The sequence below is a fragment of the Jaculus jaculus genome, chromosome 18 (assembly GCF_020740685.1).
Source record: "Jaculus jaculus isolate mJacJac1 chromosome 18, mJacJac1.mat.Y.cur, whole genome shotgun sequence".
Taxonomy (NCBI): Eukaryota; Metazoa; Chordata; class Mammalia; order Rodentia; family Dipodidae; genus Jaculus; species Jaculus jaculus.
In genome coordinates, this window is record NC_059119.1 from 14,805,953 (window position 1) to 14,817,353 (window position 11,401).

At 45.1% G+C, this 11,401-nt stretch overlaps 1 protein-coding gene across 5 annotated transcripts in view; it reads left to right on the top strand.

The window, feature by feature from the left end:
* Window positions 1-11,401, top strand: part of Sec24c (SEC24 homolog C, COPII coat complex component) — a 31,059-nt gene that overhangs the window by 6,880 nt on the left and 12,778 nt on the right. For all 5 annotated transcript variants that reach the window (XM_045137258.1, XM_045137257.1, XM_045137261.1 and 2 more), the window contains 3 exons: window positions 3,159-3,294; window positions 9,763-9,935; window positions 10,110-10,481. In XM_045137258.1, coding sequence (XP_044993193.1) covers window positions 3,159-3,294; window positions 9,763-9,935; window positions 10,110-10,481 — 681 coding nt within the window. The remainder of the gene's footprint in view (window positions 1-3,158; window positions 3,295-9,762; window positions 9,936-10,109; window positions 10,482-11,401) is intronic.

An 11,401-nucleotide genomic window follows, 5' to 3' on the forward strand; every position in this document is an offset into this window, starting at 1 on the left:
CTAGGATTAAAGGCATGCTCTACCATGCGCGACAAGTACAAATTTTTTTATGAGAGAGAACAAGAGAGAGGGAGAGAATTGGTGTGCCAGGGCCTCTAGCCACTGCAGTCAAACTGCAGATATGTGTGCCATCTTGTGCATATGTGTGACCTTGTGTGGCTGGCTTATATGGGTTTGAGGGAGTCGAACCTGGATCCTTAGGCTTCACAGGCAAGTACCTTAACTGCTAAGCCATCTCTCCAGCCCTCAATTTATTTTTTACGAGGTGGGGTCTCACTGTAGCTCAGGCTGTCGTAGAATTCACTATGTAGTATCAAGGTGGTCTTGAACTCATGGTGATCCTCCTATTTCTGCCTCCCAAGTGCTGGGATTAAAGGTGTACACCAACCCACCCAGTTTAATACATACATACATACATATACATATACATATACATATATATATATATATTTGCTTGTTTGTTTTTTTGTTTTGTTTTGTTTGAGGTAGGGTCTGTCTCTAGCACAGGCTAATCTGGAATTCACTGTGTTATCTCAGAGTGGCCTTGACCTCATGGCGATCCTTCTACCTCTGCCTCATGAGTTCTGGGATTAAAGGCATGTGCCCCCATGCCTGGCAGTATAAATATTTTTTAAAAAGGGCTGGAGAGGCCGGGCGTGGTGGCGCATGCCTTTAATCCCAGCCCTCGGGAGGGGAGGCAGAGGTGGGAGGATTGCCGTGAGTTCGAGGCCACCCTGAGACTCCATAGTGAATTCCAGGTCAGCCTGGGCTACAGTGAGACCCTACCTCTAAAAACCAAAAAAAAAAAAAAACACAATCAACCAAACAAACAAAAAAAAAGGGCTGGAGAGATGGCTTAGCAGTTAAGGCATATGCCTGTAAAGCATAAGGACCCAGGTTTGATTCTCCAGGTCCCATGAAGTGTGTTTGCAGCACAGGAGATCTCAGCATATCCATTCTCTCTCATAAGTAAATACATAAATATTTTAAAAAGAGAGTGAAGCCGGGCGTGGTGGCGCATGCCTTTAATCCCAGTACTCGGGAGGCAGAGGTAGGAGGATCGCCATGAATTCAAGGCCACTCTGTGACTATGTAGTGAATTCTAGATCAGCTTGGGCCAGAGTGAGACCCTACCTCAAAAAAAAAAAAAAAAAAAAAAAAAAAAAAAAGAGTGAGCCAGGCGTGGTGGTGCACGCCTTTAATCCCAGCACTCAGGAGGCAGAGGTAGGAGGATTGCCATGAGTTTGAGGCCAGCCTGAGAATACATAGTGGATTCCAGGTCAGCCTGGCCTAGAGTGAGACCCTGCCTTGCAAAACCAAAAAGAAAAAAAAAAAAAAAAATTAAAAAGAGAGTGGCAGAATAAAAGTCTCCCTGTAAAGTGCCTTTCTTATAATTGGAGGCGTAGCTCAGTGGAAGAGTACAAAGCCTTAGATTCAATCCCCAGCACTAAAAAGAAAAGAAAAGAATGCCTAGTTGCTTTATAGCATAGTTCAGTTTATTACTTGGATATCTTCTGTACCACCTTTATCACAAATGCTCCAAGACTCTAAATCGTAGAGTAAGACTTTCCTTAAAAGTTCAGGGAGGCCAGGTACAGTGGTGCACATCTTTAATCCCAGCACTCAGGAGGCAGAGGTAGGAGGATTATCTTGAGTTCAAAGCTACCCTGAGACTATATAGTGAATCCCAGGTCAGCCTGGGATAAAGCAAGATCAAACCTCAAAAAACAAAACAAAACACACACACACACACACACACACAAACACAAAGTTCAGGGCAGGATGGAGAGATGGCTTAGCAGTTAAGGTACTTGCCTTCAAAGCCTAAGAACCCAGGTTGGATTCCCTAGGACCCACATAAGCCAGATGTACAAGATAGTGCATGTGTCTGAAGTTCATTTGCAATGGCTGGAGGCCCTAGCATGCCTCTTCCTCTCTGTTTCTCTCTCTCAAATAAATAAATAAATATTTTTAAACAAAGTTGAAGGGGCCGGGCATGATGGTACATGCCTTTAATCCCAGTACTCAGGAGGCAGAGGTAGGAGGAGCGCTGAGAGTTCAAGGCCATCCTGAGACTACATAGTAAATTCCAGGTTAGCCTGAGCTAGAGTGAGACCCTACCTTGAAAAACCAAAAAAAAAAAAAAAAAAAAAAAAAAAAAAGCTGAAGGGCTAGAGAAATGGCTTAGCAGTTAACATGCTTGCCTGTGAAGCCTAAAGACTCATGTTTGACTCTTCAGATCCCACATGAGCCATGCATAAGGTGATGCAAGTGCCAGGTCACACATGCGCACAAGGTGTTGCACATGTCTAGAGTTCAACTACAGCGGCTGGAGACCCTGGCAAGCCAGTTCTCTGTTTCTCTCTCGCGCTCAATGTTGCTCTTGCTCTCTAGCATTAAAAAAAAAAAAAAAAAAAAAGCCAGTCTGTTGGGCTTGCCTCAAAAAAAAAAAGTTGAGGACTGAAGAGGTAGCTTAGCGGTTAAGCGTTTGCCTGTGAAGCCTAAGGACCTCAGTTCGAGGCTCGATTCCGTAGGACCCACGTTAGCCAGATGCACAAGGGGGTGCATGTGTCTGGAGTTCGTTTGCAGCGGCTGGAGGTCCTGGCTCGCCCATTCTCGCTCTCTCCCTCTCTCTTTCTCTCTCTGTTGCTTTCAAATAAACAAACAAAAAATTAAAAAAAAAAAAAAAGTTGAAGCTGAGCATGGTGGCTCATGCCTTTAATCCCAGCACTAGGGAGGCAGAAGTAGGAGGATCACCATGAGTTTGAGGCCATGCTGGGACTACATAGTGAATTCCTGGGCAGCCTGAACTAGAGAGAGACCCTACCTCCAAAAACAAAAACAGACAAATAAAGAAATAAAAATATGAAAGTAGAGGGCTCTTCTGGATTGTAGAGAGAACATATTAAACAGAGTGAGGCCCTACATTCTTGTGGCTGTGTATACAGCTTCACCATGGTCTGCTTGTCTGTGAGAGTAACCTGTCTCGTAGACATTCACGTTCAGAATAGTGCTGTAGCGAGGCCTATATGATGTCCTTTGTTTTATGTAGCTGTGGGATTGGGTTGGTGAAGGTCCTGCTTATTGATTCTTGCTTTGGCTGAGGATGGAGGAAAAAGTTCTTAACCAATCATTAAATTTCTGTCCTTTTCCTTCAGGTGTGTCAAGAGCCCCACCTTCTTCAGGGGCACCTCCAGTCTCAACAGCACAGGCCCCTTGTGGCCAGGCTGCATATGGCCAGTTTGGCCAAGGTGATATACAGAATGGGCCAAGCTCCACTGTTCAGATGCAAAGGTATGTTAACCTAAAATTGATCTGATAAAAGTGGAAAAGGGCTGGGGAGTTGGCTTAGTGGTTAAACGTGCTTGCTTGCAAAGCTTGCCAGCCCAGGTTCAAATCCCAGTGCCCATTTAAAGCCAGATGTACAAAGTGGTGCATGCATCTGGAGTTTGTTTGCAGCAGCAGAAGGCCCTGGTATACCCATTTTTTTCTCATCTTTTTCCCTCTCTCTTTCCTCACTAATGAATAAATTAAAAAATATATTTTTTTTAAGTAGAAAGATTAAGAATCTATGAACCATGTGCGGTGGCTCATACCTATAATTCTAGTATTCAGGAGGCAGGCAGGTGCCTTGAGTTTGAGACCAGTCTGATCTACGTAGTGAATTCCAGTCCAGCTAGGGCTACATAGTGCAACCCTGTCTCAAAAAAATTAAGACTGGCTGGGCGTGGTGGCGCATGCATTTAATCTCAGCATTTGGGTGGCAGAGGCAGGAGGATCACCATGAGAGGCCACCCTGAGACTACATAGTGAATTCCAGATAAGCCTGGGCTAGAGTGAGACCCTACCTCAACCCCGCCACCCCCCCCAAAAAAAAGATTTAAGGCTGGGCATGGTGGCACATGCCTTTAATCCCAGCACTCAGGAGGCAGAGGTAGGATGATGATCACTGTGAGTTTGAGGCCATCCTGAGACTACATAGTGAACATAGTGAATTCCAGTTCAGCCTAGGCTAGAGCCAGACCCTACCACAAAAACCAAAATTTAAAAAAGTTTTAGGCTGGAGAGATGGCATAGTGGTTAAGGCACTTGCCTGCAAAGCCTAACTCATGTTCGACTCTCCAGGTTCCACGTAAACCAGACACACAGTGGTGCAAGTTCTCAAGGTCACACATGTGCAAAAGGGATGCATGCATCTGGAGTGTGATTGTAGTAGCTAGAGGCCCTGGCACACCAGTTCTTTGTCTTTTTCTCTCTCACTCTTTGCTGTCTCATATATATATATATATATATATATATATATATTTTTTTTTTTTTAATTCACTGGGTGTGGTGGTGCACAGCACTAATCTCAGCACTTGGGAGGCAGAGATAGGAGGATCACTGTGAGTTCAAGGTCACAGATCAGTCTGGGCTGGAGTGAGACCCTACTTCAAAAAAAAAAAAAAAGATTTTTTTTTTAGCCAAATGTGGTGGTGCATACCTTTAATCCCAGCACTTGGGAGGCTGAGGTAGGAGGATCACTCTTGAGTTCAAGGCCAGCCTGGGGCTAGAGTAAGTTCTTGGCCAGCTTGGACTGTAGAGAAACCCTTCCTCAAAATACACACACACACACACACACACACACACACACACACACACACAATGGCACATACATCTGTGATATCAAGGTCTCTATAGCTTTGAGAAACAGAGCCAGAGGAATGTGCTAGACTGCTAGACAGCTAGACTGGCCCACATGAAGCAAAGTGGCAAAAACAAAATAACAAGTTAGATCCTTTCTCAAGCAGGGTAACGGGTGAGGGTAAACACCCAAGGTTGTCCGTAGACCTCCATACACACACCATGGCACATATATGCACATACATCATACAAATACACAAATATAATAACAAGAAAGTATACTGAGGCAGGTGATGTGGTAAGGGAGAAGTCACCTTGTGATTCTAACTTAGTATACAGAATACATATTGCTCGCACTGAATATAAGCCTGGATAAGGCAAACAAGTGGAACATATACAAGATAACAGGTAGACACATATGCCTAAAGTTACAAAATAGGGTGAAGCTATATGGAGGGTGACTGATGAGGAGCCCAGGAGCTGTTTTAAATATGCTGGTCAGGCAGGCCTCTCTGAAGTATTTGAAACTTCCCTGAAATGAAGAGTAAGCTTGCAAAGAGGGAAGAGTGTCTTAGATTGACAGTACAACAAATGTAAGTTCCCTGAGGTAAAATTAATTTGATATGAGGGTCAAGGTCAAGGTACAGGCTGAGGTGAGCTCAGAAGTAGAGCCCTTCTTCACCATGCCCAAGGCCCTGGCTTATTCCCTGACAAAGGGGAAGAGCATTAGTGAGGTAAGAGATAAGCCAGGAGAGTGGTGGCCTGAGGAGCACTTCAAGAAGGCTTTGTCAGTTGCTGCAGAAACCTAAGATGAGGATTGAGAACTGGCAGCTCGGTTTGATAAAGACAGCTTCAGTGGGGAGATGCAGAAAACTGCCTACCTGGAGTGGGTTAGAGCCTTTCAGGTGGGGGATAGATTACTATAACTGGAAAACTTTTTTTTTTTTTTTTTTTGCTACAAACTCATAGTATTTTGAACTCTTAGGTAAGCTCTTAGAAAATGAAATCCTCAAGTTCCAGAGGCCAAGTGGGGATGATGGAAAGTCAGGGTGGCAAGTTGACTATAGGCCTGCCTGTAGATTGGGAATTACCATTTTGAGAAGCCAAGAACTTGAGTTTAAGCAGGCTTTGGGGATAAGAAGTCCTTGGGCTTTCCTGTGAGATGTTTGAGGTTGAAACTGTTTATGAAGTAGGAAAAAAATCTGCTCACTGTCAGAGGGGAGTGGAAAGGAGCCCTGCTTTTCTCATGGTGGCTGGTGGTGATTGGGGAGAAGAAGTTTGGGGATTACAAATGGACATGAGGGGCTGGAGAGATGGCTTAGCGGTTAAGTGCTTGCCTGTGAAGCCTAAGGACCCCAATTCGAGGCTCAATTCCCCAGGACCCACGTAAGCCAGATGCACAAGGCAGTGCATGCGTCTGGAGTTCGTTTGCAGTGGCTGGAGGCCCTGGAGTGCCCATTCTCTCTCTCTCTGCCTCCTTCTCTCTGTCACTCTCAAATAAATAAATAAAAATAAACCAAAAAATTAAAAATAAACAAATGGACATGAGGGAATTTTTTTAAAGTGTTTTATTTATTTATTTGAAAGAGAGAGAGAGAGAAAGAGGAAGAGGCAGATAGGGAGAATGGGCACACCCGGGCCTCCAGGCACTGTGAACAACATATGCACTACCTTGTGCATATGGCTTATGTGGGTTCTAGGGAATTGAACCTGGGTCCTTTGCTTTGCAGGCAAGTGCCATATCTGCTAAGCCATTTCTCTAGCCTGAATATTTTGGAACAGCAAAAATGGTCCAAGCCAGATGTGATGGCTTACACCAGCATTGGGAAGATGAGGCAAGAGGACTGCAAGTTTGAGGCTAGCCTGGGCTACACAGTGAGATCCTGTCTCAAACAAAACAACGTCAACAAAAACCCTCATGTGTAAGGCTGGGCACAAGCCAGTCATGGTGCCACATGCCGTAGGTTCAACTACTGCCAAGGCTAAGGCAGGTAATTGCTTAAGCTCCAGAGTTTAATGCCAGCCTGGGTAACATAGGAAGATTCTGTCTTAAAAACTCATGTCTAACTGGGTATGGTGGCATACACCTTTAATCCCAGCACTCAGGAGCAATGGAAGGAAGATTGCTGTGAGTTCGAGGCCATCCTGGAGTCAGCCTGGGCTACAGTGAGACCCTATCTCAAAACATACACACACACAAAACCAAGCTGGGGTGGTGGTGCACGCCTTTAGGAAGGCAGAGGTAGGAGGGTTGCCAAGAGTTCGAGGCCACCCGGAGACCACATAGTGAATTCCAGGTCAGCCTGAGCTAGAGTGAGACCCTACCTCAGGGGGAAAAAAAATAATAATAAAATAAAGCTGGGCTGGAGAAATGGATCAGCAGTTTAAAGGTGCTTGAGTGCAAAGCCAGGTGGTCTGGGAGAATATATGTATGTATGCATGTATGCATGCTCAGGCTTTGCAGGCAAGCACCTTAACCACTCAGCCATCTCTCCAGCCCTCTTTGGGTTCTTTTTCTTTTCTTTTCTTTTCTTTTTTTTAAATAAAAGTAGGGTCTCACTTTAGCCAAGGTTGACTTGGAATTCACTATGTACTCTCAGGGTGGTCTTGAGCTCATGGTGATCTTCCTACCTCTGCCTCCAGAGTGTTGTTGAAAGGCGTGTACCACCATGCCTGGCAAAATGTGGTGGTACATGCCTCCCCCCCTCCCCCCAAGGTAGGGTCTTTCTCTAGCCAAGGCTGACCTGGAATTCACTATGTAATCTCCGGATGGCCTTGAACTTGCAGTGATCTTTCTACTTCCAAGTGCTGGGATTAAAGACGTGTATCATGATGCCCAGCTATGGTGCATGCCTTTGAAACCAGCACTTGGGAGGCAGAGGTGGGAGGATGGCTGTGAGTTCAAGACATGCCTAAGACTACATAGTCAATTCCAGATCAGCCTGGGCCAAAGTGAGACCCTACCTTTAAAAAAAAAAAAAACCAAAGAGGGCTGGAGAGATGGCAGAGTGGTTAAGGTGCTTGCCTGCAAAGCCTCAAGACCTAGGTTCAACTCCCAGAACCCATGTAAGCCAACTGCACATGTATCTGGCATTTGTTTGCAGTGGATAGAGACCCTGGTGTGCCATTAGCTCTCTCTAGTAAATAAAGAAATAAAAATAAAATCTTTTCAAAAAAATAATATAATATTTTTTGAAAAGTTGAAAGAGAAAGGGAAGATAACTACTGTTATGAACGATTTGATTCACCTGAAGTTCCAGACAGAGCTTGCATATATAATGTCTTACATAGTAGATTTCTGCAATAATATCACTGTGAAACACCAGTACAGCTTCCTATAGTTGGTATCCAATGCTACTGGGATGATTTATATTCACACTTATTTTATTTATTATTATTATTATTATTATTATTATTATTATTATTATTTGAGGTAGGGGCTCAGCCTAGGCCAGGCTTGAAAAACAAACAAAAATGTACACTACCTTGCCTGCCTGGCTTTTTTTTTTATTTTTTATTTTTTATTTTTTTTGGTTTTTCGGGGTAGGGTCTCACTCTGGCTCAGGCTGACCTGGAATTCACTATGTAGTCTCAGGGTGGTCTCGAACTCACGGCCATCCTCCTACCTCTGCCTCCCGAGTGCTGGGATTAAAGGCGTGCGCCACCACGCCCGGCTGGCTTTTTATTTTTAATTAATTAATTTATTTATTTGAGAGAGGGGGAAAAAGGCAGATAGAGAGGGAGAATGGGTGCGCCAGGGCCGTCAGCCACTGGAAATGAACTCCAGACGCATGTGCCACCTTGTACATCTGGCTTATGTGGGTCATGGGGAATTGAACCTGAGTCCTTCAGCTTTGCAGGCAGGTGAATTTAGCCACTAAGTCATCCAGCCTTTTTTTTTTTTTTTAATTTTTTTTTGGTTTATTTTTATTTACTTACTTGAGAGCGACAGACAAAGAGGCAGAGAGAGAGAAAGAGAGAGAGTGGGCCCGCCAGGGCCTCCAGCCACTGCAGACGAATTCAAGATGCATGCACCCCCTTGTGCATCTGGCTAACGTGGGTCCTGGGGAATCGAGCCTCGAACCTGGGTCCTTAGGCTTCACAGGCAAGCACTTAACCGCTAAGCCATCTCTCCAGCCCCAGCCTTTTTTAAAAAAAACTAGTTAGTTAGTTAGTTATTTGTAAGAATGTGAAAGTATGGGCATGCCAGGACTGCAAACAAACTTTAGACACGTGTCACCTTGTGCATCTGCCTTTATGTAGATGCTGGGAAATTGAACTCCGGTTGGCCGGCTTTGCAAGCAAGCACCTTAAACTGCTGAGCCATCTCCCCAGTCCCTGTATTCATATTTATGTGTTGTCATATGAGTGTCCCATATAGCTATTGAAGTAACAAGGTGTTGCTAAGTAGACCCCATTGAAAGGCTACTCAGTTTCATCTTTTTTCTAACCCTTTCCTGGCAGAATATCCATCTTTCCAAACAGCTTGAAATGCCAGACCCCACAGACCTGCTGCTCTGACCTGATTCTTCTAAAACTTAACCCAAGATAAAGTGATTAATATTTTGGCTTATTTAAACTCACATTTCTTTTTTTAAAAGTATTTATTTATTTGAGAGAGGGAGAACACATGTGCGCCAGGGTCTATAGGCACTGCAGGTGAACTCCAGATGCATGTACTACTCTGTGCATCTGGCTTTACATGGGTACTGGGGAACTGAACCCTCGTCATTAGGCATTGCAGGCAAGTGCCTTAACTGCTGAGCCCTCTCTCCAGCCCCTAGAAGTAGGAGGATTGCTGAGTGTTCAAGGCCAGCCTGGGACTGCAGACTGAGTTCCAAGTCAGCCTGGCCTAGAGACCCTACCTTAGGAAAGAAAAAGAAATGTATTTGACTGGAGGGTACTTGATATGCTTATGAAGTAAGCATAGTGAAAAATAAGTTCTGCCATAGATCTTATTTGTACAGATAATTAGGAATGTAATTTGCCTACAGATATACAAGTATGAAGTCATCAAAGAACTCAGGATGAACATGAAATGCCAGAACACAATGTGGCTTCTTGTAATAATATGGAATTCTTGCCAACTTTGAAGACATGCCAACTGTGTTGTCACTCACCTCTTTTCTTCTTTTACAGGCTCCCTGGGTCTCAGCAGTTTGGGTCCCCACTGGCCCCTGTGGTCAGCCAGCCAGCTGTGCTTCAGCCCTATGGTCCCCCCCCAACAAGTGCACAGGTGACTGCGCAGCTGGCTGGAATGCAGCTCAGTGGTGCTGTGGCCCCAGCCCCTCCCCCTTCTGGGTTGGGCTATGGTGAGTAGTGATGACCACAGCAATGTGACTGTGGGAGTATCTGTGTGTGTTTTATTTCCTGTGCCTTTGAGTCCCAGATGCAGGGACAGTCTTGCAGGGAATGAAGTGATTTACCCCAAAGGGAGGCAGAGTAACTGGGCTTCTGCCTCTACCTCTGTTTTTTCTTTTTCTTAGGCCCACCAACATCGCTGGCCTCGGCCTCAGGAAGTTTCCCTAACTCTGGTCCTTATGGCTCCTATCCTCAGGGCCAGGCTTCTCCCCTTAGTCAGGCCCAAGGTCATCCTGGAGTCCAGCCTCCCCTGCGATCTGCCCCACCGTTGGCCTCCAGCTTCACACCTCCAGCTTCAGGGGGTCCTCGGATGCCTTCAATGACTGGTCCGCTCCCACCTGGACAGGGCTTTGGGGGTCCCCCAGTAAGCCAGCCCAACCATGTATCCTCACCTCCTGTTCAAGCTCTGCCTCCAGGAACCCAGATGACTGGGCCCCCAGTACCACCGCCACCTATGCACTCCCCCCAGCAGCCAGGCTATCAGCTGCAACAAAATGGTGAGTTTTCACCAGTGTCTGACTAGAAGCCAAAGGCTTGAGCTATTCAGTTGTTGTTTTTTTCATATATTTATTATGAGAGAGGGAGAGACTGGGCATGCCAGGGCCTTTGGCCACTGCAAATGAATTCCAGATACATGCACCAACCTATGCATCTGGCTTACTTGGTTTCTGGGGACTTGAACTTAGGTCCTTAGGCATCACAGGTAAATGCCTTAACCACTAAGCCATCTTTCCAGCCCAGTAGTTTTTTATTTTTTTTTTTTTACGTAGGTAGGGTCTTACTCTAGTGCAGGCTGACCTGGAATGCACTATGTAGTCTCAGGCTGGCCTCGAACTAACTCATGGTGATCCTCCTACCTTTGCCTCCCAACTGGGATTGAAGGCATGCCCCACCAAGCCAGGCTTTAGTAGGTTTTTTGTTGTTGTTTAGTAATGCTTTTGGGGGATGGTGAACTAGATGGATGGCTTCAGGGTATTACTGGGATGTGAAGTTTGTATTTTTTTTCTCATAGTCCAGAGAGAATGGTTTATCCATGAATGGCTTTGTCTTTGTCAGACACTAGTGTACCTCATAACTCTTTTTTTAAAAAAAAGTATTTTATTTTTTTGTTTACTTATTTGAGAGAGGGCAAGAGGCAGAGTGAGAGAGAGAGAGAATAGGCACACAAGGCTTCCAACCACTGCAAATGTACTCTAGATGCATGCACCCCCTTGTGCATCTGGCTTACATGGGTCCTAGCGAATTGAGCCAAGGTACTTTGGCTTTGTAGACAAGTGCCTTAACCACTAAGATATCTCTCCAGCCCCATAATACTCTTTTTTTTTTTTTTTTTTTTTTTTTTTGGAGGTAGGGTCTCACTGTGGTCCAGGCTGACCTGGAATTCTCCATGTAGTCCCAGGGTGGCCTCAAGCTCATG